This window comes from Mirounga angustirostris, unplaced genomic scaffold (assembly GCF_029215605.1).
Source record: "Mirounga angustirostris isolate CCGP_5_RB_7025 unplaced genomic scaffold, mMirAng1.0.hap1 SCAF_16, whole genome shotgun sequence".
In the NCBI taxonomy this organism is placed as follows: domain Eukaryota; kingdom Metazoa; phylum Chordata; class Mammalia; order Carnivora; family Phocidae; genus Mirounga; species Mirounga angustirostris.
The window spans coordinates 56,492,288-56,512,875 of record NW_026991724.1 but is presented as its reverse complement, the minus strand read 5'-3'; the positions used below and the strand labels follow the sequence as shown (position 1 = coordinate 56,512,875).

The 20,588-nt window shown below is 51.4% G+C and overlaps 2 protein-coding genes and 1 long non-coding RNA gene across 9 annotated transcripts in view; 1 reads left to right on the top strand and 2 right to left on the bottom strand.

Moving 5' to 3' along the window:
* Nucleotides 1–36: 36 nt before the first annotated feature.
* Nucleotides 37–2,438, bottom strand: NDUFA3 (NADH:ubiquinone oxidoreductase subunit A3). The gene is made up of 4 exons (XM_045892314.3): nucleotides 2,302–2,438; nucleotides 2,023–2,097; nucleotides 606–683; nucleotides 37–194 (listed from the first exon to the last, which is right to left on the bottom strand). Exons 1-4 carry the CDS (start codon nucleotides 2,309–2,311, stop codon nucleotides 103–105), a joined length of 255 nt encoding a protein of 84 aa, XP_045748270.1. The 5' UTR covers nucleotides 2,312–2,438; the 3' UTR covers nucleotides 37–102.
* Nucleotides 2,439–2,911: 473 nt separating this feature from the next.
* Nucleotides 2,912–11,877, top strand: OSCAR (osteoclast associated Ig-like receptor). The gene is made up of 5 exons (XM_064580898.1): nucleotides 2,912–3,315; nucleotides 4,013–4,045; nucleotides 6,180–6,521; nucleotides 7,539–7,820; nucleotides 9,798–11,877. The coding sequence occupies exons 1-5, from the start codon at nucleotides 3,279–3,281 to the stop codon at nucleotides 9,932–9,934; spliced, it is 831 nt and encodes a 276-aa protein (XP_064436968.1). The 5' UTR covers nucleotides 2,912–3,278; the 3' UTR covers nucleotides 9,935–11,877.
* Nucleotides 11,878–12,534: 657 nt separating this feature from the next.
* LOC123856153 (uncharacterized) overlaps nucleotides 12,535–20,588 on the bottom strand; it is a 73,766-nt gene continuing 65,712 nt past the window's right edge. For 5 of the 7 annotated variants that reach the window (XR_010408122.1, XR_010408125.1, XR_010408127.1 and 2 more), the window contains 2 exons: nucleotides 15,883–16,558; nucleotides 12,535–14,283 (listed from right to left, as the gene is read on the bottom strand). This is a non-coding gene — a long non-coding RNA (uncharacterized LOC123856153). The remainder of the gene's footprint in view (nucleotides 14,284–15,882; nucleotides 16,559–20,588) is intronic. The other 2 variants (XR_010408123.1, XR_010408124.1) reach the window with 2 other exon arrangements.

Sequence of the window (20,588 nt, the reverse complement as noted above, 5' to 3'; positions counted from 1 at the left end):
CTACTGTTTCCACCTCTGATCACACACAAGCTCAGGTTCTGGGGCCGCTTTTCACATTTTATTGGCTCAGAGGAGGGGCCTCCTCCATGTCACCGGGGGTGCTCACAAGTTCTTCAGCCACTCCAAGCTTGGGCCCTGGGGGTCCTGGGGGTGGCTGGGCACGTCGGGCATGTTCCCATCATCTCGGAGGGGCACTGTGGGGCAGGAGGGTGGGCCACTGAGACCAGCAGATCTTGGGAGGCCCATAAAGGCTAGTCTGTCAGTTCATATTCAAAGAGGAAGGGGGACCCCAGGGGAGAGGTGAGAGAGGGGACACAGAAGCAGGGAGATAGAGACCTAGAGGCACGGAAAAGCAGACACAGAATGACAAAAATCCAGAAAGGAATACAAATCTGGAACGACAACAGAAACTCAAAAGTGCAAAAACAGGAAATGAGTTTCAGGGCACACGGATTAGCTCAGAAGAAGAAAAAAAGTCCAGCCCACGCTGCAGATTCTCAGACCCCTGCAGAGGAAAGACCTGCCCATGACCATTCCTCCACCAGCACAGGGAGGTTACCCCACCCCCACTCCTGCTTGGGGCCAGCCCTCCAGCTCCCACTCACCTGGATAGTTGTAGGGCGTGGCCTGGTTGATCATGGTGGCGTATTTGGTGAAGGGGCTGACGGTGGGCAGAATTACAGCTGTGGAGAAATGGGTGAGGCCCGTGGGAAGGTGGCTTGCAAGCGGGGGTGGGAGGGGAAGGCAGAAGAAGCTGAACTTCGGCAAACTATGAGTCAAATACATGGGGGGAGGGGAGCAGGGAGGTCCTGCCCCTCCAGGAGACCCCCTTGGCATTCCGGGATCCCCATTTATCAGCAGAAAGAGAGGGGGTGGGAGCCAGCAATTCAAGGAAACATGGGACCTAGAGGGCAGAGAGGAGGGAAGACATGGGGGTGGTCATGGAGTGAGTACATGAGTGTAGAGGTGGTCAGGGAGCCCAGGGTGGTGGGCGAGCGCAGTGTCTTGGGAATCTTCCAGAGGAGTAACGAACTGTTACAAACCGAGGAAAGGGGCGGGGGGTTGTGGTTTGTAAAAGGATTAGTTGCCCGGAAATTACAGTGCACCCAGGGTGGGGGAGCCAGGAGTCTGGGGGGCAGGGGTAGGGGGTAAAAGCAATGTTCTAGGCCAGCACTGTCCGACAGAAAGACATGAGCCACGTATTTGGCTTTACACTTCTAACAGCCACATTAAAAATAAAGCTAAAAGATACAAATGGATTTCTAAAATTATTTAACCTGGTGTACTGGATGTGTGTCTTTCCACATATAATCAACACAAAAGAAGCGGAGCTACTTTATAGGCTCGTCCTACTCTGCAGCCCGGCGTGTACTTCGCATTAGAGCGGAAAGTGTACCAGCTCAATTCAGGCGAGCTCCGTTTCAGGCGCTCAGCGGCCAGTGCGGCCCGTGGCTGCCCTAAGGGACAGCCGCTCCAGAACCTCACCGCGGCGTGTGGCCTACAGACCAGCGGTACCGACCAGATCTGGGGACCCGGGAGATCTGCCCCATCCCAGACCTATACAATGACAGTCGCATCTTGACGAGACCGCCCGCACACTGAAGTGGGAGCAGCCCTGTTCTAGAACGGGGGCCGTCGATAGAACCCCCGGGGGATTTTCACAGGATAGGATTCCCCAGCCCACCTCCACCCCACTCAGCTCCACACTGCACGTGCGGGGTGGCGGGCGGCCGAGGGTAAAAAGTGGGTGGGATTCGGACATTTTTGTCGCTCAGGTGTTTTTAATGCACAGCCTGGGCTCAGGACCTCTCCTCTGGGGGATCGCGCACCTCCTGGGGAGGTGTGTACGGGGTGGGGAGAAGGGCGCTCGTGAAGGGCTCATAACATCGGGGATGGGGTGGGCAAGGGGCCGTCGCGGGGGTGCCGACACACGAGGGGACCACAGAACGTTGAGGGGTACTCGAACGCTCGTGGGCAGCGACGGGACCTTGGGGGAGGGCGGGGTGATGCACGCTCACGCACCGAGGCCCCCGATGGTGAAGGACGCGACCAACACCGGCTCCTTGGCCCAGGCATCCTTGAGGAAGCTGGCGAGTCCTGGGGGGGCGGGTGAGCAGGGTCACTCCTGCGGGGGACGCCCCCGGTGACCTCTAACCCTCTCGCGCCGCCCCCGCCCTGGAGGAGCCCTCTCGCGACCTCGGCGTCCCCCTCCGGCCCGCAGCCCTCCGCCTCCACGGAGGCTCCGCGGTGCCCCAGCGCCGGCACCGCCGGACCCCGCGCGCCCTTATCGCCCTCACTTACTCCCGGCCATCTTGGTCGCGGCGGAGGCGGTGGCTGCGGCCAGCACGCGGAGCACTCTGGGAGTTGTGGTCCCCGCGCTCTGAGTCTGCGCGTGCGCCCTGGCACGGCACTCCGGTCCGGGGCGGGGACGAGGACGCGGGGCGCTCTGGGAGTTGTGGTCCCCGCGCTCTGAGTCTGCGCGTGCGCCCTGGCACGGCACTCCGGTCCGGGGCGGGGACGAGGACGCGGGGCGCTCTGGGAGTTGTGGTCCCCGCGCGCGAGCCTCAGCCGTCTGAGTCCGCGCGTGCGTACTGGCGCAGAACAGCTGTCTTGAAGCGGCCGCGAAAACGCAGAATTAAGTGCAAACCGGTCTCTTCGCCTAGGAGCCAAAGCCTGAGGCGTACTCCCCGTCTTCCAGCTGCGACCCATCCAAGGCGCGATGCAACAGTCCTCCTGTTAGCGTTTGCTCATGAAAGCCCCTTTTACAGATGGAGAAACGGAGGCCGGGAGAGGACAAATGACAGCTCTCATTTGAGATCGCAGCTCAAAATCAGTTCTTCCTGGAAGTTTTAACTCTCGTCCCGCAAGGGTTGGGTGTCTTCTGTGGATTCTCTCAGTGCCATATGTGACCTCTAGGGTGGCTCACTTTTTTTTTTTTTTTTTCTACTGCTCTAGGGCAGTCATGGGGTCTGAGTCCTCTCTGTGCCCCCAGAATAGCGCAGCACAGGGTCTGGCACATAATAGGTGCCAGTTTTTAGCCTTTTTTTTTTTTTTTTTTTAAGTTTAATTGGTGAACGCAACTGGTTATGACTGCCCCTTCTCCCAGGTTTTTCCACAGCACCATGGGGCTGTCACACGGTAACCCAGAGGCCCCCACTTCCCTCCTCCCTTCCTTAAACAGAGCTCTGGCTCTGACTTTCTGGCATTGCATTTCCTGAGAAGTGAGAGGGCAGCTGAGCCCTGGCTCCTGCTTCTGCTCCAGCCAAGATCTGCCCGCCATGGCTCTGGTGCTGATCCTCCAGCTGCTGACCCTCTGTGAGCCACCCCACCCCCTTCTCCCTGGGTCCCAGGCTGGTGGGGGTGCAGAGACAGGCTCTGGGGACCTGGACACCCTGAGTAGGGAGGGGGAAAGGAAGAAGGCTAATGAGTCTCCCTGAGGGCAGGTGCCGGCTAGTCAGGCAGCACTAGCTGAGGGTTCAGAATTCTAGACCAGAATAAGGGGACAGGTCTTAGATCCTTGGGTCCTAACACAGAAGGACACATGGGTCCTGAATTCCTGTTCCTGGACAAGGAGAGAGTGGGGGCAGGATTCTCTGGGTCTTGAGGCAGGAGGGTGCGAAGGACCTGAACTCCTGGCGATAGCAAGTGTAGAGTCCTAGATTCTGGTGTAGGAAGAGGATGAAGCCAGAACACCTGGGTCTCTGGGAAAGGAGGGAGCTGGGGACCCAGACTCCTGACCCCCGGGGAGGAGACATTGTGGGCTCAAATTATTGTCTCCTGGAAAAGGTGGAGTCCAAGGGTCTGATCACTGGGTGTAGAGGAAAGAGGGGGCTGGGGCCAGACTTGTGAAGTAGTTGGGGATTAAGAGCCCCGAGTTATGGCTACTGAGAGAGGACATATGGGTAAGATTCCTGTTTCTCAGAGGAAGGATTTAGATGTCTGAGTTTGCAGTGAGGTAGGACTGGGAGAAGCCTAGGACTTTGAAGAGACTTAGCTCCTCCACCTTCTACAGGGCCTCTGTGTCATGCAGACCTCACTTCAACTGGTGAGTAATATCTCCCATCCATTCACCTGTAAACTGCTGACAACCCATTTCCAACTATTCAGATTTTATTTTGGTGCTCAAACTCATCCCAGATTTCCATATTTCCCTCCCTCTCCTCCCTTTTTTCATCTTTTCCGTCCCTCCCTCCTTCCTTTCTTTCCTTCATATCTTACTCCCTTTAGTGACCAGTGTAGGTGAGTAGTGAAGACCATGAACTTTGGAGCTAAAGAGACCTAAGCTGGAACCCCACTCTCACCATATTATTCATTTACAACTTTGAACAAAACGCTGCTTGCTACTCAGTTTCCTTCTCTGTGAAATGAGCTGTTGTGAGGATTTAATAAAATCATCCCTGGCTGGCTCAGTTGGTAGAGCATGCAACTCTTGATCTTGGGGTTGTGAGTTTGAGCTCCATGTTGGGTATAGAGATTACTTTAAAAAATAAAAGTATTATTTTTTTTAATCACATATGTAAAACCCTTGACTCAAAGCTTGGCATAGTGCAGGGCTCAAGAAATAGGACCTCAGGCAATGCCAAATTAACTCCCCTATTTGGAAGCCCATTTCCACAAGAGTAGGATCCTCCACCCTGAGAAAGCCTTGAGTTTCTTTCCAGGTTTTCCAATTGGTGAGATCTCTTTCTCTCAAACCTCCCTCATGATACTACAACTTCAAATAAGAATCGCCCGGAAAACCACTGATACGATACCTTAGCTATCAGTTTATTTTAAATTATTATTTTTTAAATGATAAAGCTAACATATATTCATGGTTTAAAAAATGATTCCCAAAGGACATATAACCTCCCTCTTCCCCTTCCTCATCTTCCTTAAATAAGCTCTGAATCCTTACAAAAAGTTTCCATGCATTCAGACATATACATATATTTATATACTTCTTTGTTGTCTTGCCAAGGCAAAATTGATATTTCATGACTCACACTGTTCTGCATCTTATATTTTTTCACTTTACAATCTCTCTTGGGGGTGTTTCCGTATTATTATAACGAACTCTACATTTTTTTAACTGCTATTTAACATTTTCCATTGTATGGTTGGATTCTAGTTTGTTGGCCCTCTTGATGTATATTTAGGTTGTTTCCAGTGTCCTCTCCCAGCCCCACCCTAATCAATGCTTCAGTGAGTACTCCAACGTGAGCTTTTTGTGCCCACGTATGTACAGTTGTCTAGGGTGAAACAGTGGAATTATTAGGGCATGCCCTTTGTGTATTTTGATAGAAAGGGATGAACTGCCTTCTCAAAAGGTGCACTCAAGTGTACCTAACTACCTGTTTCACCATATCTTCACCCAAACAGAATATAAACCATTGTTTTAATTTCTGACAACCTGATAGGCAAAAAAATCTTACTGTTGTTTTATTATTATTATTTTTTTAATGATTACCAGTAACATTAAGCAACTTACCCCCTCCCCATGTGTTTTCATCCATTGGACTTCCTCTTCTGTGCACTACCTGGTTCATATGTCTTGTCCAGTTTTCAACTGGGCTGGGTTTAGGATTTCTTTCTATACTCTTCATCTATGGGATTAATGAATAAGTCCTTTTGCCAGTGCTATACCTTTTTTTTTAGCTCCGTCTGTCTATTCTCATACACAACTTTAAAATTTTGCAGTCATCAAATTAGTTAACCTTGTCTCTTCTGAATTTTTTGTTTTATTTTTTAAGATAGCTTTCTTTCCAAGACAAATATACTTTCCTATATTTTCTTCTAATACTTTTACAGTACGACAAAACAAAATAAAACAATGTAGGTCTTTAATTAACCTGGAATTGGTTTTGGGGCATTTGGTCTGAGGTAGGGATACCACTTTATTTTTTTTTTTTTACCCAAATCAATAGCAAGTTTGGGCAACCACTGAAATATGTTGACTTTGTTACAAATAACCTGAAGAGCAATTTACAAGTACAGATTTCTGGGACCCAATCCCTTGACATTACGTTTTAAAACCATGGAGTAAAGCTCAGGAGTTGCCCTGCTACTCTAATTTGCAGCTAGTCTTGACAATCTTTGACTGGGGTCCAGCGTCTCCCCTATTTTACAAGCAGGAAACTAAGGATGAGAAAGAGGCAGGGATTGCCCCAGCTGATTCTCTCCCCACCCCATCTCCTCAGGCTCCCAGGAATCCCAGGGCCCCAGTAGCCCTGTTTTTTCAGTGCCCCCAGCCTTATACCCCAAGCCATGGCTGGGGGCTCAGCCCGCTGCAATTGTAACCCCTGGGATCAACGTGACCTTGAGGTGCCGGGCACCTCAACCTGCCTGGAGGTTTGCACTCTTCAAGTCTGGAGAGATCACCCGTGTGCTGTACCGGGATGTGTCCATGGAGCTGGCAGAGTTCTTCCTGGAGGAGGTGACCCCAGCCCAGGGGGGCAGTTACCACTGCTGCTACCAGAATCCAGGCTGGAATCTGGGTGTCTGGTCCCACCCCAGTGATACGTTGGAACTGCTGGTGACAGGTGAGGTCCTGGGGCGGGGAGGGGGAAAGAAGGGAGTTTGGGGTGTGATGAGGGAGGGAGAAGGAGGGACAGAGAAATACAGGGAGAGAGATACTGAAAGAGACATACAGAAACAGGCTTGTACAATGACCCAGAGCAAAAAGAGCTACGTGGGGAGAGAAAGAGAACCAGAGAAACAGGTGATTCTTAACCAGGGACGATTGTGCCCCCCAGGTGAACTTCCTGGTAATATCTGGGGACATTTTTGGTTGTCACTACTACCAAAGATGCTGCAAACATCCAACAGTGCACAGGACAGCCCTCATCCTCACCCCATACAACAAAGAATTATCCAGATTTATCCAAAATGTCACCAGTGAAGTTAGGAAACCTTGGGAGAAACCCAGAAACACCAGAAGAAACAATTCCGGAGACGCTGCCTCCGAGATCCAGGGTAGTGAAACGCACAGGACGGGGAGATCAAAACAGGGACACGGAGAGAGAATTTTAGTGAGGCTCAGGCCAAGAGAGAAAAGGGGACAACCGGGGAGAGAGAGGCAGAGACACAGAGAAAGGAGCACTTGGGGGCGAAGACACAGGGGGAGCCAGGGACAAGGATGCAAAGGGCACAGAGACCGACACGGAGGCAGAGAAACTGTGGGAGACACTGGCAGAGATAGAGAGAGACAGCGGGGGGAGGCGGGGTGGGGGGAGAGAAGTTCAGAGAGAAGTAGAGGCTGGGGGGCCAGTGGACCGGGGAGAGGGAGTGAGAGCGGGGGGGTGGGGTGGAGAGGGAGGTGAGGGAGAGGGGGGAGGTGGAAAGGGGAGAGGGAGGGAGGGAGGGAGAGAGGGAGAGGAGGGAGGGAGGGGGGAGAGGAGGGCGGGAGGGGGGAGAGGGAGGGAGGGGGAGAGGAGGGGGGAGGAGGGGGGGAGAGGAGGGAGGCGGAGGGAGCAGGAGGAGGGGCGGGAGGGAGGAGGGGCGAAGGTCCGGGGGCGCGGGGCCGCGCCAGCGCTCGTCCCGGCCCGCGCCCCTCGCAGACCAGCTGCCACCCCCGTCGCTGGTGGCGCTGCCCGGGCCGGTGGTGGCGCCCGACGCCAACGTGAGCCTGCGCTGCGCCGGCCGCCTGCGGGGCATGAGCTTCGCGCTCTACCGCGTGGGCGTGGCGGCCCCGCTCCAGTACCGCGACTCGGCCGAGCCCTGGGCCGACTTCCCGCTGCGCGGCGCCAGCGCCCCCGGCACCTACAGCTGTTACTACCACACGCCGTCCTCCCCGTACGTGCTGTCGCTGCGCAGCGAGCCGCTGCTCATCAGCGCCGACGGTGAGGGCCCCGCGCCCCGCGCAGCCCCTGCTCCCCAGGAGGGGTGGGACCCGGCGGTTCCTCCCTGCTCCCCAGCCCGGAGGTCGGGGCCCCAGCCTCTCCCTGCTCCCCAGCCCGGGGGTCCGGCCCCCAGCCTCTCCTTGCTCCCCAGCCCGGGGGTCCGGGCTGGCAGTTCTCCCTGCTCCCCAGCCGGGGGGTCCGGGCCCCCAGCCTCTCCTTGCTCCCCAGCCCCGGGGTCCGGGCTGGCAGTTCCTCCCTGCTCCCCAGCCCGGGGGTCCGGCCCCCAGCCTCTCCTTGCTCCCCAGCCCCGGGGTCCGGGCCGCCGCTTCCTCCCTGCTCCCCAGCCCGGGGGTCCGGCCCCCAGCCTCTCCTTGCTCCCCAGCCCGGGGGTCCGGGCTGGCAGTTCTCCCTGCTCCCCAGCCGGGGGGTCCGGGCCCCCAGCCTCTCCCTGCTCCCCAGCCCGGGGGTCCGGGCCGCCGCTTCCTCCCTGCTCCCCAGCCCGGGGGTCCGGGCCCTCAGCCTCTCCTTGCTCCCCAGCCCGGGGGTCGGGGCCCCAGCCTCTCCCTGCTCCCCAGCCCGGGGGTCCGGGCTGGCAGTTCCTCCCTGCTCCCCAGCCCGGGGGTCCGGCCCCCAGCCTCTCCTTGCTCCCCAGCCCCGGGGTCCGGGCTGGCAGTTCCTCCCTGCTCCCCAGCCCGGGGGTCCGGCCCCCAGCCTCTCCTTGCTCCCCAGCCCCGGGGTCCGGGCTGGCAGTTCCTCCCTGCTCCCCAGCCGGGGGGTCCGGGCCCCCAGCCTCTCCCTGCTCCCCAGCCCGGGGGTCCGGGCCGCCGCTTCCTCCCTGCTCCCCAGCCCGGGGGTCCGGGCCCTCAGCCTCTCCCTGCTCCCCAGCCCGGGGGTCCGGGCCCCCGGTTCCTCCCTGCTCCCCAGCCCGGGGGTCCGGGCCCCCAGCCTCTCCCTGCTCCCCAGCCCGGGGGTCCGGGCCCCCAGCCTCTCCCTGCTCCCCAGCGCGGGGGTCGGGGCCGGCGGTTCCTCCCTGCTCCCCAGCCTGGGGGTCCGGGCCCTCAGCCTCTCCCTGCTCCCCAGCCCGGGGGTCCGGGCCCCCGGTTCCTCCCTGCTCCCCAGCCCGGGGGTTGGGGCCCCAGCCTCTCCCTGCTCCCCAGCCCGGGGGTCCGGGCCGGCGGTTCCTCCCTGCTCCCCAGCCCAGGGGTCCGGGCTGGCAGTTCCTCCCTGCTCCCCAACCCGGGGGTCGGGCCCCCAGTTCCTCCCTGCTCCCCAGCCCGGGTGTCCGGGCCAGCGGTTCCTCCCTGCTCCCCAGCCTGGGGGTCTGGGCCCAGCCTCTCCCTGCTCCCCAGCCCGGGGGTCCGGGCCCCTGGTTCCTCCATGCTCCCCAGCCCGGGGGCCCTCCCTGCTCCCCAGCCTGGGGATCCAGGGGGTCCGGGCCCCTGGTTCCTCCCTGCTCCCCAGCCTGGGGATCGGGGCCCCTGGTTCCTCCCTGCTCCCCAGCCCCGGGGGCCCTCCCTGCTCCCCAGCCCGGGGGTCGGGGCCCCCGGTTACTCCCTGCTTCCCAGTCCTGGGGTCCTGGCCACCGGTTCCTCCCTGCTCCCCAGACTGGAGATCCAAGTCCCCAGCCTCTCCCTGCTCTCCAGCCCGGAACCCCTGGTTCCTCCCTGCTCCCCAACCGGGGATCCAGGCCCCAGCCTCTCCCCGCTCCCCAACCTGGGGGTCTGGGCCCCCAAGCCCTCCGTGCTCCCCCTCCCAGGGGTCCACGCCCAGTTCCTCCCTGCTCCCCAATCTAGGGATCCGTACCCTACGCCTTCTTACCCAAATCCAGGAGTCCAGGACCCCTGCTCCCATCGACCCACCATAACTTTGAGACTGGGAGCTGTGTCCCCAGTCTCACCCTGGAGGTTCGAGACCCAGAGAACAGGCCCAGACTGTGGGTTCCGGAACTGAAGGCCTCTCTCCCTTGCTGTCCTGCAGGCTCGGGCTCCTTGGACTACATGCAGGGCAACCTCGTCCGCCTGGGGCTGGCCGGCCTGGTGCTCATTTCCCTGGGCACACTGGTTGTTTTTGACTGGCGCAGCCAGAGTTGTGCCCCAGGCAGTGTCAGGCCCTGAGCCCCAGAGGACTGGACACAGATGCCTCGCAGTGTGAGAAGAGTTCCCAGAGACAGCGAGAAGAAACAGGGATTCCTGGTGTTGGACTGGCCCCACAGTCCCCCTGGCTGAGCCCAGCTTCTGGGTCATAATAAGCTTCGTACTGTGTGCTCTATCTCCCTTCTGGGTCATTCCTCTAGTGCATCAGTGGAAAGCTGTCTCCGTGGTTAAGGCTTCCTAGTCTCGAGGCCTGGGTTCGAATCCCAGGGCCACTGCTCACTCACTGCGTTATTAGGAAAGAGACCTTTCCCAAGTCTCAATTGCCTTGAATGTAAAATGGGCTGACTGATAATACCCACTTCATAATCTTGTAGGATTAAGTGGGCAATACACATGAAACCCTCAAAAGTGACTGGCCCATAGTAAATGCTCAATAAATGTTAGCTATCCTATAACTGCGGTTTCTACCAGATGCTCAAGGCCGGAATGTAGTCCCCCCCACCCCCCACCATTGCGCATGCTCCAGCTGAACTTTTCAGCAATTCACCGCCATTTCCTTCATGCCCCCCAGCCTCTACTTCTCTCTGAACTTCTCTCCCCCCTTGCCTCCCCCCGTCCTTGGTCGACCAGCAAACCTCTTCCAAACCCCTCCTCAGACCTTCTGACCTGGGTAGACCAAGATCAGATCAAGGAGAACTTCTTCCCTATTTAAAGCTTCATTTGTGTGCAGTGCAGGCTGTTTTCTTGAACCGTCATTATGATTAAGTGGAGTCCGTTGCCAAGGCAACAGCAAGTGCAGTCGAGCACTGACCTGGACATTTATACATGGCACCTGGCCTGCTTCCCATGGGGTCTTGGCTGCCTTCACAGTTGTAAAGCTAATGCAAACCATTCCGCAGTGCAGCCCGTTTGCTCTCCCCTCTTGCCTCTCTTTCTGGAAGGCCTGACTACATTCAGTTTCTCCTGAGTTTAGTAATTTAACTTCTATTTTAATCTTGGTAACCCGGATGCCTTTATCATCCTCATACACACATACACACATTTTTCTGTCTTTAAGCACTTCTTACCACACAACACTTGTGTTCCCTTCTTGCTTATGCCTAATTTTGATGGAGCACACATCCTCTTCTATTGTTACTAAGTTTTCCACCTTCCCCTTCTCCTCTTCCCACTCTGTGAAGGAGAGGATGCCTTCCATTTTTTGGACAACCCCAGCTCCATCATCCACAAGGGGGATAGCCTTGAGCAATTTACAGACCCTCCTGAATTTTTATCCCTGAAAGAGGAAACTAAAAATATCCACCACGTTGGTTTGAGATAATCAAACAGGATAACTTGTCCCCAACATGTGGAGAGAGATCATAAAAGCTCAAGATCAGCAGTTTTAATCTATCCCACCCCCCCTTTTGGGGAGACATGATTAGGAAGCAAAGCTTACATCACAGCCCTGTACACACATCCATTTACATCTATAAACTAGAATTCAAGTTCTATGAAGCAATATTCACTTCTACTATTTTATTATGATCTATTTTATTAAAAATGCTGATCATGACTCCTTTCATTGATGAAACAACTCCCTAACACCCACAGTGAGACACGATTTGAGGAAGTTGAGCAATATTTGTTGGTGTTCCTTGGTTACAGAAACTGATCTCTGGACTCGTATAAAGACTGGGAAACTCAAAATATGGATAAACAGCATAAAACGATGGTATTTCAACACCCAGTTCTCCTAGTAGTTGAGATTTGGGTACTGCAGTTAAGCAGAACTGAAATCAGAAGTCAAGTTAGCCACCTGGGTTCACTGACTTGCTGAAGAGATTGGAGGAGAGACTCCGAGCAGGACTTTCTGGGTTTGTACTTAGTACCAATGTGGGACTCCTGTGGAGCATATCCTGGGCAATCTCCCTGTGAACTGGATGTGGACGTGGGAAATCAAGGGAGAAGCAGGGATCCAGATTCACAGGAGGAAACCAGACCTGGATGGGGCTGCAAAGTCATCAAATCCAGTCTTCTCATTTTACAGATGGGAAAATGGTGGAATGGAGGGGTGGCATGAAGCTCCCCCATAGTCATACGAGAAATCAGTGGCACGTCAGGGAGGCTCCCCAGGAATTTGTACTTCAACTCGGCCACATCTATTCATTCACTTTACTAGTCAACCACTCATCCCACTCATTGTCATCCATCCATTTGTTCACTGATTCTCATCCTTCTTTCTAGCCATCCATCCATCCATCCATCCATCCATCCCCTTTCCTCTTGCTCCTATTTGAATATGTACCCTTCCTTTTGCCCTTACCCATCATTAATTCATTATTACATCCATTCATCCATATTTCCCCTTATTAATCAGCTAATCAACTTATTAATCTACTCACCTATTTATTGTACTTATTCAGAATCTGTCAACCAACCTTTGCATTTATTTATCCAACAAGCCTGAAGATCTCTTCTTCCTAAATTGGGGAGAGGGGGAGGGGGAGTTGGAAAATTTAATAACGATAGAAGAAGATGTGTGCTCCACCAAAATTAGGCATAAATCAGGAAAGGAACACATGAGTGTTGAGTGGTGAGAAGTGCTCTGAGATGGAAAATGTGTGTATGAAGATGAGAAAGGAATCAAGGTTAGCCAGATGAAAAAAATATATATATTATTGATAATGTTAGTAATAGAATATTGTTTTTATTTTTAAAGATTATTTATTTAAAGATTTTATTTGTTTGACAGAGGGGGAGAGGGAGCATGCACAAGCAGGGGGAGCAGCAGAGGGAGAGGGAGAAGCAGACTCCCTACTGAGCAAGGAGCCTGATGCGGGGCTTGATCCCAGGACCCTGGGATCATGAGCTGAGCCAAAGGCAGATGCTTCACCAACTGAGCCACTCAGGTGCCCCTATTTATTTATTTTAGAGAGGGAGAGCACATGAGACCATGGCAAGGGGCAGAGGAAGAGGGAGGGAGAATCCTCAAGCAGAATCCCCACTGGGCATGGAGAATGACTTGGAGCTTCATCCCAGGACCCTGAGATCATGACCTGAGCAGAAACCAAGAGTCGGCTGCCCAATTTGCTGAGCCACCCAGGTACCCCCGTCACTTCCACTTTTGAATGAGGAAGAGAAAGGGGAATATTATCACATTTAATATTGCAAAGCAATTTACTGTTCTTGAGGCAGTGGTTCCTTTTTTTTAAATTTAAGATTTATTTATTTTAGAGAGGGGGGAGGGGCAGAGAGAGAGAGGGAGAGAATCTCAAGCAGACTCCCTGCTGAGTGCAGAGACCCCGATGTGGGGCGTGATCCCACGACCCTGAGATCACAACCTGAGCCAAAACCAAGAGTTGGATGCTTAACTGACTGCACCACCCAGGTGCCCCAAGGCCATGGTTACTTTTTTTTGTCACCCACAAATGCTCAGCGCTTCCAGGGTGTTCATAATGAGACTGTGACAGATCTGCTACCAGCTCTCCTTTCTACTCACTCGCGCCTGGTCCACTGTGCTCATCCTTCCGGTTTCAGATTGGATGCTGTTTCCACTGTAAACTGCTGCCTGGCCCATCTGTGTTCCCATAGTGTCTTGTCGTACCTGAACTGAATATTTACACTGTATTTGGATTTTCTCTCTCCCACACTAGACCACAAGCTCCTCCCAAGAGGGACCAGGTTTTTGCATCTCCGTGTGTCTGGGGCCTGGCATAGGTCTGAGGAAACATGCACAGTGTGGCTCAGTGAGCTCAGCATGCTGCAGATGATCTAAGTGAGCTCCATACTTTTGCCCTTGTGCAGTGGGCAGAATGATGCCCCCCTCCCCGCCACGTGTGATGTCCTGATTCCTGGAACCTGTGAAAATGTTGTACGTGGCCAAAGGGACTTCCCAGGTGTGATTAAATTTAGCATCATGAGGGGCGCCTGGGTGGCTCAGTCGGTTAAGCGTCTGCCTTCAGCTCAGGTCATGATCCCAGGGTCCTGGGATCGAGCCCCGCATCAGGCTCCCTGCTCAGTGGGGAGACTGCTTCTCCCTCTCCCACTTCCCCTACTTGTGATCTCTCACTCTCTGTCAAATAAATAAATAAAATCTTAAAATAAATAAATAAATAAATATATAAATAAATAAATTTAGCATCATGAGGTGGGGGGGTTATCCTGGATTAGTCAGTTGGGTTCCATGAAGTCTCAAGGATCCTCATGTATAAGAAGAAAGAGGTCGGAGTCAGAGAAGGGAATGTAGACATGGAAGCAGAGTCAGTGTGAGGCAGGGTCACGAGCCAAGGAACACAGGCTCGCCTAAAGCTGGAGAAGTCGAGGAATTGGATTCTCCCCTAGAGCCTCCAGAAGGAATGCAGCCTCTCAACCCACGTTGGACTTTTGACCTCCAGAAGAGAAAGATAAAAAATTTATGGTTAGGCCACTAGTTTGAGACAATTTGTCACAATGGCGATAGCAAAACTAATACTGTTAGCTTCAACAGAACCTCTTTCCTCTTCCCACAAACCCAGGCATGTAACCGTTAGGATTTCCACTTCTGTCCCCAACCCTGCTTGCCCCAAGTTCCTGTTTATCTACTTGGCACACATTTATTCAATGCCCACCACGTGTGGGGCACTGTGCTGGGTGCTGGGGACAAGCAGGGAACGCCAGCAGGCATAAACCCTGCTCTCATGAAGTTCATGGAAAAAAGCATTAACCAAACTGCTACACAGTGTATTGATTAGGGAGCACTTTAAGCTGCTGTAACAAACAGACCCCCTCTAAGGAAAAAAAAACATATAATTTTATTTCTCGGGGCGCCTGGGTGGCTCAGTTAGTTAAGCATCTGCCTTTGGCTCAGGTCATGATTGCAGGGTCCTGGGATCAAGTCCCACATGGGGTTCCCCCTGCTCTGTGAGGGGCCTGCTTCTCCCTCTCCCACTCCCCCTGCTTGTGTTCCCTCTCTCGCTGTCTCTCTCTGTCAAATAAATAAATAAATCTTTAAAAAAATGTTATTTCTCTCTCACTTAACAGTATATAGTTGAAACAGTCCAGGGCTATTTATCAACAGCTTTGCTTTTGTCAACATATGGCTTTCCTGTGTGGTTCTGAGTCAGCACGAAAGGAGGAAGAGTGAGAGAGAGAAAGAGAAGGAGATCACACAATCATTTTTAAAGAGTAGGACCCAGGATTTGAAAATGTCTCTTCTGTTCACATCCCGTTGGCCAGAACTCCGTTCCATCGCCAGGTCTAGCTGCAAAAGTGGCTGGGCTCTAGCGTGTGCCCTTCTAAAAATGAGGGAGGGGGGGTTCTGTTACTTAAAGGAAGAAGGGAAACTTAGATGCTAGGAAACCATGAACCATCTCCATCAGTATAACTATAGTAAAAAAAAAAGAGAGAGAGAATTTTGAAAGCCTATAATCGAGGATTTGATCTAGTCTTGGAGATCTCTGATGGCTTTGCTTAAGTGCAGAGGTGAGATCTGAAAGTTGAGCAGACTTTTAACTAGGTGAAGGTGCTGGAAGGGTGTTCTAAGCAAAGGGATAGCATGTGCAAAGGCCCTGTGGTGGAGGAAGCCGGGAGACAGTGGTTGAGAGACGGGCTAAATTGTGTGCTACTGCCACCTAGTGGTCACACCTTTTCCCTTGAAGTCCCTGAACTCCCTTAGAGGTGCATCATGGAACTGTAGCCATGCTCCTCTATTCCGGCTGGACACTGAGCTGTGAATGGCAGTGACCAGTGCCACTTCCAAGCTGGAGCATTTACCTGTAAGAACTCCCTCCTCACCTAGACACAGTGCTCCACTGCTCCAGGCGCCTGAGGGACAAGGATGAACCGGGCCCCCTGCCAGTAGTTTCTACTGTAGGCCCCCTGCCCCACCTGGCTCCAGGCACTCCTACTAGGAGCCCATCAATATGACCATCTTTTTGTCCACCTGTCTCGGTCCACTCGGGCTTTTTAAAAATGCCATACACTGGGGGGCTTGAACAACAGAAACTTACTTCTCAAAATTCTGGAGGCTGGGATGTCCGAGATCAGAGGGCCAGCATGGTTCTTGTGAAAGCCCTCTCCCTGGCTTGCAGGTGGCCTCTTGTATCCTCACAAGGCAGGGGGGGAGAGAGAGAGGGACGGTGGAGAGGGAGGGAGAGAAAGAGACCTAAGGTTTCTCTCATGTCTCTTCTTATAAGGGCACTAATCCCAACCACGTGGTCGCCACCCTCATAATATCACCTAAACCTAACCACCTCCCAAAGGTCCCACCTCCTAATACCAGCACATTGGGGGTTAGGGGCTTCAGCATAAGAATTTTGGGGAGACAGACATTCAGCCGATAACAGCATCCTTCTGGAGATCTTGTATCCACTGCTTACTTTTAAAGAATTATGAAAAGTTCACTCCAAGGTAAGGGGGTGGGGAGGCTCTGCTATGGCATCCTGGAAACCCTTCACATGTCCACATGGACACTTGAACTGCAGCTAATCTGACTCTGGGCACAATGCCTTATGATCCTCCTGGAACATAAGAAGATGAGAGGCTTGTGAGGAGCTTTGTGAGGCCATCTCCCACTCACCTTATTCCCACCCCCCGCCCCGGAAGACTTTCGCCAGACAGCTTCTCGTTGCTTCTCAGGTTCCGATGAGGTATGGCACTTTCTGCCCTGTTCCCCTCAGACTGGAGCTGCAGAATATAAAAATGCTTAGCTGCGGTCTAGATTTGGCTCTTGTGGTTCTGTAGAAAGACATGTGGCCTTTGTTTCTGGTTCCTGGCACAGAGCTCCTAAAACCCTTATTTCCTTAGTGACAAGGGTGATAGGAGCATCTTTTCTTCTAAGGAGGCCACTCTTGGTGAGCCTCTAGGTAGCTTCAGGATGGGGGCTGGTCATCAGAAAGACCAGCCGTGTGACTAGAAGCTTGGAACCTTCTGCACCACTCCCATCTCTGAGGAGAGAGGAAGAGGCTGGATATTGAGTGATTAACTCAACGGCCAATAATTTAATCTTGTCTCTGTAATGGAATAATGTAATGTGATAAAGATTATTTAAGAAATCTGGTTAGGGGCACCTGGATGGCTCAGTTGGTCAGCATCTGACTCTTGATCTCAGCTCAGGTCTTGATCTCAGGGTTGCGAAGTCAAGCCCCGCACTGGGCTCCATGCTGGGCATGGAGCCTACTTAAAATCAGTCAACTCTGGAAAACACTATGGAGGTTCCTCAAAAAGTTGAAAATATAGTTACCCTATGACCCAGCAATTGCACTACTGGGTATTTACCCCAAAGATACAAATGTAGTGATCCAAAGGGGCATGTGCACCCCAGTGTTTACAGCAATGTCCACAATAGCCAAACTATGGAAAGAGCCTAGATGTCCATCAACAGATGAATGGATAAAGAAGATGTGATACACACACACACACACACACACACACGATGGAATATTATGCAGCCATGAAAAATTGAAATCTTGCCATTTGCAATGACATGGATAGAACTAGAGAGTATTATGCTAAGCAAAATAAGTCAATCACAGAAAGACAAGCATCATATGATCTCACTGATATGAGGAATTTGAGAAACAAGACAGAGGATCATAGGGGAAGGGAGGAAAAAATGAAACAAGGTGAAGCCAGAGAGGGAGAAAAACCATAAGAGACTCAATCTCAGGCAACAAACTGAGGGTTGCTGGAGTGGAGGGGGAGGGATGGGCTGGCTGGGTGATGGACACTGGGGAGGGTATGTGCTATGGTGAGCGCTGTGAATTGTGTAAGACTGATGAATTGCAGACCTGTACCCCTGAAACAAATAATACATTATATGTTAATTAAAAAATTTAAGGGACGCCTGGGTGGCTCAGATGGTTAAGCATCTGCCTTCGGCTCAGGTCATGATCCCAGGGTCCTGGGATCGAGCCCCACATCGGGCTCTGTGCTCAGCAGGGAGCCTGCTTCTCCCTCTCCCTCTGCCTGCCTGTCTGCCTACTTGTGATCTCTCTCTCTCTGTCAAATAAATAAATAAAATCTTTAAAAAATAAAAAATAAAAAATTTTAAAAAATCAATCAATCAATCTGGTTAAAGTGTGGAGGTGAAAGCTTTGCCAAAAGTATCAATTTTGTTTTCTGATGCAACTAGGAGAATTACACAAATATTCACTCATGACTTTTACTAAATTGTTCTCTACTCCACTGAAATAAATCTACACACAGAAGTGTTATTTAAACAAGAGTCTTATAAAAATCTCAACTTTATTTTTTTATTTTTTATTTTTTAAAGCTTTTATTTATTTATTTGAGAGAGAGAGAATGAGAGAGAGCACATGAGAGGGGGGAGGGTCAGAGGGAGAAGCAGACTCCCTGCCGAGCAGGGAGCCTGATGCGGGACTTGATCCAGGGACTCCAGGATCATGACCTGAGCCGAAGGCAGTTGCTTAACCAACTGAGCCACCCAGGCGCCCCTAAAAATCTCAAGACTTTAAAAATCATTGCCACATCTCTTGAAAATCACCTTCAAAGAAACACCTGTAATTATAATTCATTTCTCTCCTTGATAATTCATTGCCGTGTTGATTTTTCTGTATTACTAAATGGAAAGACAAGTAAGCCCTGTCAAGACAATAGTCTCAGGGGCATGTTGCTCTTCTTCCAAATGAATAGTGGAAAAATTCATAAAAACTTATGATGTGCTTGGTTTCTTATTTTAACAAAGAGATTGAGGGCGCCTGGGTGGCTCAGTTGGTTAAGCGACTGCCTTCGGCTCAGGTCATGATCCTGGAGTCCCGGGATCGAGTCCCGCATCAGGCTCCCTGCTCGGCAGGGAGTCTGCTTCTCCCTCTGACCCTCCTCCCTCTCATGCTCTCTGTCTCTCATTCTCTCTGTCTCAAATAAATAAATAAAATCTTTAAAAAAAAAAAAGAGATTGAGAATTTTGTCTTATTTAAATTAGCGTATCTATCAAATACAGTTTGTAGACTTGTAGTTTGCAGATTTGAACCCTGATTTTAAAAAAACTGACAAAAAGAGCATATTTGAGATGATTGAGGAAATTTGGATACTGGCTGGATATTAGATGGTATCAAGAAAGTACTGTTAGAGTAAGGAAACGACAGATGTTGGCGGGGATGCGGAGAAAGGGGAACCCTCCTACACCGTTGGTGGGAATGCAAGCTGGTGCAGCCACTCTGCAAAACAGTATGGAGGTTCCTCAAAAAGTTGAAAATAGAGCTACCATATGATCCAGCAATTGCACTACTGGGTATTTACCCCAAAGATACAAAAGTAGGGATCCGAAAGGGTACGTGCACCCCGATGTTTATAGCAGCAATGTCCACAATAGCCAAACTGGGGAAAGAGCCAAGATGTCCATCGACAGATGAATGGATAAAGAAGAGGTGGTATATATATATACAATGGAATATTATGCAGCCATCAAAAGGAATGAGATCTTGCCATTTGCAACGACGTGGATGGAACTGGAGGGTATTATGTTGAGTGAAATAAGTCAAACAGAGAAAGACATGTATCATATGATCTCACTGATATGAGGAATTCTTAATCGCAGGAAACAAACTGAGGGTTGCTGGAGTGGGGGGTGGGGTGGGAGGGATGGGGTGACTGGGTGATAGACACTGGGGAGGGTATGTGCTATGGTGAGCACTGTGAATTGTGCGAGACTGTTGAATCTCAGATCTGTACCTCTGAAACAAATAATGCAATATATGTTAAGAAAAAAAGAAGAAGAAGAAGAAGAAGGTAGTGGGAGGGGAAGAATGAAGCAGGGGAAATCGGAGGGGTAGACGAACCATGAGAGACGATGGACTCTGAAAAACAAACTGAGGGTTCTAGAGGGGAGGGGGGTGGGAGGATGGGTTGGCCTGGTGGTGGGTATTGAGGAGGGCACATTCTGCATGGAGCCCTGGGTGTTATGCACAAACAATGAATCATGGAACACTTCATCTAAAACTAATGATGTAATGTATGGGGATTAACATAAGAATAAAAAAAAGATAAATAAATCTCCCTGGAAAATAAAAAATAAAAAGGTAAAAATAAAGAGCATTTAAAACAAACAAAACAAAACAAAAAGAAAGTACTGTTAGTTTTCTTGGGATGATACTGCCTTGGTGGTTATATATTTTTTAAAAAGATTCACATCTGATAAAGATAGCTATGTACTGAAATATTTTGGGAAAAAAGATAAGTTCACAAGATTAGTCACTCAGTAAAATTTAACTATTACTTTATAGCTATTATTATTTAAAGATTTTTTTAGTATAGTTGACACACAATGTTATACTTCTTTCAGGCATGCAACAGAGTGATTCAGCTTCTCACTGTGTTATGCTGGGCTCACAAGTGTAGCTACCATCAGTCCCCATACAACATATCACAGTGTCATGGACTATATTCCCTATGCCATGCCGCCTTTTATTCCTGTGACTTATTCATGCCATGGCTGGAAGCCTGTATCTCCCTCTCCCCTTCACCCATTTTGCCCATCCCTACCCCCTTTCTTCCTGGCAACCATCAGTTTGTTTTCTATATTTATAGGTTTGATTCTGCTTTTTGTTTATTCATTTGTTTTTTAGATTCCACGTATGAATGAAATCATATGGTATTTGTCATCTGTCTTTCTCAATCTGACTTTACTTAGAATAATACCCTCTAGGTCCATCCATGTTGCTGCAAATGACAAGATCTCATCCTTTTTGTGGCTGCA

Coding starts and splice junctions, on each gene's coding strand:
- NDUFA3 (XM_045892314.3), bottom strand. Junction 684..2,022: donor CTTCACCATCGGGGGCCTCG/GTGCGTGAGCGT, acceptor ATTTCTCCACAG/CTGTAATTCTGCCCACCGTC. Junction 195..605: donor CACGCCCTACAACTATCCAG/GTGAGTGGGAGC, acceptor CCTGCCCCACAG/TGCCCCTCCGAGATGATGGG.
- OSCAR (XM_064580898.1), top strand. CDS start 3,279: ATGGCTCTGGTGCTGATCCTCCAGCTGCTGACCCTCT. Junction 3,316..4,012: donor CCTCCAGCTGCTGACCCTCT/GTGAGCCACCCC, acceptor CACCTTCTACAG/GGCCTCTGTGTCATGCAGAC. Junction 6,522..7,538: donor GTTGGAACTGCTGGTGACAG/GTGAGGTCCTGG, acceptor CGCCCCTCGCAG/ACCAGCTGCCACCCCCGTCG.